Source organism: Monodon monoceros, unplaced genomic scaffold (assembly GCF_005190385.1).
Source record: "Monodon monoceros isolate NGI ecotype Baffin Bay Population unplaced genomic scaffold, NGI_Narwhal_1 Super_Scaffold_9, whole genome shotgun sequence".
Lineage (NCBI taxonomy): Eukaryota > Metazoa > Chordata > Mammalia > Artiodactyla > Monodontidae > Monodon > Monodon monoceros.
In genome coordinates, this window is record NW_021703786.1 from 46,489,846 (window position 1) to 46,493,451 (window position 3,606).

Below are 3,606 nucleotides of genomic sequence, written 5' to 3' on the forward strand. Positions count from 1 at the left end.
CAGCATTTCTCTTCCATCCGCACTCACAAGCCTGACTTCTCACCCCATCTCCCTACTGTGGGGTGAAGCAGGGAAAGGGGTCATCAGGTCTTGCCCTCCACTCCACCTCTTCCCTCTGACCCCCCTCCCCACCCTCATCCCTTACCCAGGCCTGCTCTCCTCCCCCACAGATGGTGAACTCCCCACCAGGGGCGCCAGCCCCCCACCAACCCCTGCTCTAATGCCAAAAGCCCCCCTCCCCAATTGGGGGTTCAGTCCACAAATAGGGAATAGGAAACACAGTGCCCTGAGCCAGCCCGACACATAAGGTGCCAGGAGGTGCGGGGAGGCGCAAGGTGTGCCCCGTCAAGGAAAGGCCTCAGACTGGGCTCAGAGTTTGGCTCTAGGCTTCTTTCAGATTGGGAGATTAGTCAAGGGAGAGCTGGAACCCAGAGACCTGAGGGGTTCCCCCAGGCTGATCAATTTCTCCTCAGTGGCCTGGGGACCAGCATGAGGAGGGATGGGTCAGTAAGGCTGAGGCCAGCCTCTGCAAGGCTTCTCCCAACTGGTGGTGATGGCCCCAAGGGGACCCATTAGGATCAGGGCCTGTTCTTCTCTGACAGGATAGGGATGGGGATGGGGATGAAGTCAGCAGGGCGTGTGTGCGTGTGAGAATATGATGTGTGCGGCTGTGTGTGTATGAGTGTGTGTGTGTGTGTGTGCGCCTGAGTCAACGTCTTCCTCTCAGAGCGGATGTGAAGATTTAGTGAGATCACCTGAATGTGTCAGGCCCCAAGCAGGTCTGCAATAAGTGATGGTTAAAAATACAGAAGGTGTGGGCATGGGTGGGGTGGGGGCAGGGTGGGCAATTTGTGTGGAGGTGTTGGGGTGGACAGTCCATTAGTGGGAAGTGCTGGGTGAATGTTTCACATGAGGGGTGACGAGACAATAGCCCACTGAGCGGGGCTTTGCAGGCGGGACAGCTTTCTACCTGAAGATGTGGGTGGAGAGTCCACGAGTGGAGAGCATTGAGATGGGTGGCCTATTGGAGGCACTAGGGTGAATAATTCACTGGTAGGAGGGCACTGGGGTAGGTGGTCCATGAGAGGGCAAGGGAAGGTAGAGTGGACGGCTCTGAGGCAGAGGGTGCTGGGATATTGGGGAGGATGTGTGGAATGTATTAGGGTAAGTGGTCTATCAGAGTGCTTGGAATCTGAACAGGACTGGAGTAGAAACTTCCGTGCATTGTGTGTATGGGTGGCTAGGAGGCGTGGCTTATACGGGGAGGGGTAGTGATGGTGTTGAGGCGCGTGAGGTGTTCTGTGATTGGCATGTCCTCTGGGTGCAGGGAGCGAGGTGTGAGTAGGGTGTAGGGTTGCCACCTGTGCTGTCACAGCCTGAGGTATGATACTGATGACCTCTAGGCAGGAGTTGGGGTAAGCAATGTCTGAGAGGTGTTGAGAACATAGGGGACTGTGGTGTGAGTAGCCTGTTGGAGCACGTGGTCCAGCTGCAGGGTTACTGGGGTAAAGGTCTGCATATGGGTGTTACTAGGGCACATGATCTATACCCAGAGATACTGGGGAGCACAAGTCTATATGGGTGACAGGGTACACAATTCCAGAGAAGTGTTGGCGTCCGTGCTGTGTGAAGGTGCTGGGAATTTTGATATGTGGGATTCTAGAGCACAAGGTCAGTGTGCCGGTCGGTTGGGTACCTGACCTGAGTGTTGAGTATTTGAAATTCCTGGTCTTGTAGTGGGACTTGAGTTCATGATGTGTGGGTGTTGGGTGTGTAGGGTGTACAGTGGGGTTCCTGGGTACCAAGCCTATATGTAAAGTTGTTGGAAAATGGCCTGTGGCGGGTGTTATCAGAGTGGATGGTCTCTGTGTGTGTCGGGTGTTTTGGAGTGGTGACACGGGGAGTAGGAAGGATAACGTGGGGGCTCTTTGTGAGGATGGTCTGTCGGGGTGGCTGCAGGCCTGCTGATTACCCTCTGCCATGGGCTGCTGGAAAGTACTGACACTGGTTGGGCTCGATGTGCTGGAGGCTGGCTGGGGGGAACTGTCCGGTGGGAAACTGCTGCTGGGGACTAGAGCACTGCCGCAGTGAACTAGAGAGTTCATTGTCAAGAAGAGCCAGCTCGGAGCCCCGGGGAAGGTGTTCTGTTGGGGATGGGAGGGCTGTGCTGTGAGTGGAGGGGCCCTTGGCAAGGAGCTTCCCTGATCCTTCGGGAGTGTATAGCGATCAGGGGACAGAGCATCCTGGGGAAGAGGCACTCAGCTCAGGTGAGGGACCCTGCATGGGACAGAAGGACGTCTGCCCATGCTGGCCTGGGGAGAAGGAGTCTTTGCTGTCCTTGAGGTGGAGGTGGAGCTCAAGGGGGTAGTGGCTGGGGACAAGCCCAGGCCTGGGCGCAGGAGATGGGGCAGAGCCGGAGTGGCTGTCTAGACAGCTGACGATGGATGCCTCCACCACCTGATCGCCCTCAGTGTCCCCTCTGTGTGCCTCTGTGGGCAGCGGGTGGGTAGGCCCAGCCTAGTCCTGCTGCCCTCGCCATCGGCTCTCTGGGCGCACAAAGAGCTTCTGGGCTGACTGTGGGATTCGTTCCTGGGACTGCCTGGCAGGGACCCGTACCACCCTGGGAGGGCACGCAGAGCCTGCCGGGACGCACTGCCCCTCACGGCCCCGGCGAAGGCCCAGCTCCCGGCCCGGGGCCTGCCGGCGCCTGAGGGTGTGCATGGATGTCTGTGGGCTGTGTCCACCGGGGGCCCGGCCAGGTGCCCGCGCCCTTACCGTCCTCGGTGGGCACGTAGAGGTTGAGGTACAGGCAGTCCTCGCTCTGGTTCTGCACGTAGGTGGCGGCCGCCTCCAGGTTGTCGGTGAACCACACGGGTAGCATGATGGCGGGCAGCGCCCCGTGCAGGTTCTGCGGGCAGGCGGGCGGCAGGGTGGTGGCGTTGCGCACGCCGGGCCACGAGGCGGGGGCCTCAGGCGGCTGGAAGCGGCGGGCGCCCAGGGGGGGCGTGGCGTAGGGCACGCCCAGGAACTGCACGACCGGGCCCAGGATCTCGTTGTTGAGCTCGCGCCGCACGCCGCGCACTCGCCCGTAGGCCGTGTTCACCACTGGGAAGCGCTCCTCCCCAAGGCTGCCAAGACCCAGGCCCGGGCCGCCCGGGGCGCCGCCGCCGGGACCCCCTCCCCCCCGCTGAGCCCCCGCCAGCCCCACCAGACACAGCGCCAGGAGCCACATGCTGATCGGGGGACCCCCCCTCCCTCCCCGGGACCCCCCCCCTCGGAGAGAGAGAGAAGGGGGGGGGAGAGGGAGGGAGGCCCCCCTCGCCCCAGGAGGGAGGAGGGGGCGGGGGAAAGGGAGGGAGGAGGGGGGTGGGGAGGGACCTGGGTTAGACGGGACAGAGAAGGGGTCTGTTCCTCTCCATGGAGGGGGTGAGGGGTGGGGAAGGGGAAGGAAGTGGGAGAAGGTGAAGGCAGGCCCAACCTGCGGGGAGGAGGGACAGACAGACAGACGGACAGAAAAATACAGAGAAGAGGTGCAAGAAGGGAAGGGAAATTGGACGGGGCAGACAGACAGGAATGGGGAAACAGAAGAGACAGGTGGTTAGTGAC

The 3,606-nt window shown here is 60.8% G+C and overlaps 1 protein-coding gene across 1 annotated transcript; it reads right to left on the reverse strand.

Annotated features, from left to right (window-relative positions):
* NLGN2 (neuroligin 2) lies at positions 1 to 3,232 on the reverse strand. The gene is made up of 2 exons (XM_029212911.1): positions 2,776 to 3,232; positions 1 to 55 (listed from the first exon to the last, which is right to left on the reverse strand). The coding sequence occupies exons 1-2, from the start codon at positions 3,230 to 3,232 to the stop codon at positions 24 to 26; spliced, it is 489 nt and encodes a 162-aa protein (XP_029068744.1). The 3' UTR covers positions 1 to 23.
* Between the last annotated feature and the right edge of the window lie 374 nt (positions 3,233 to 3,606).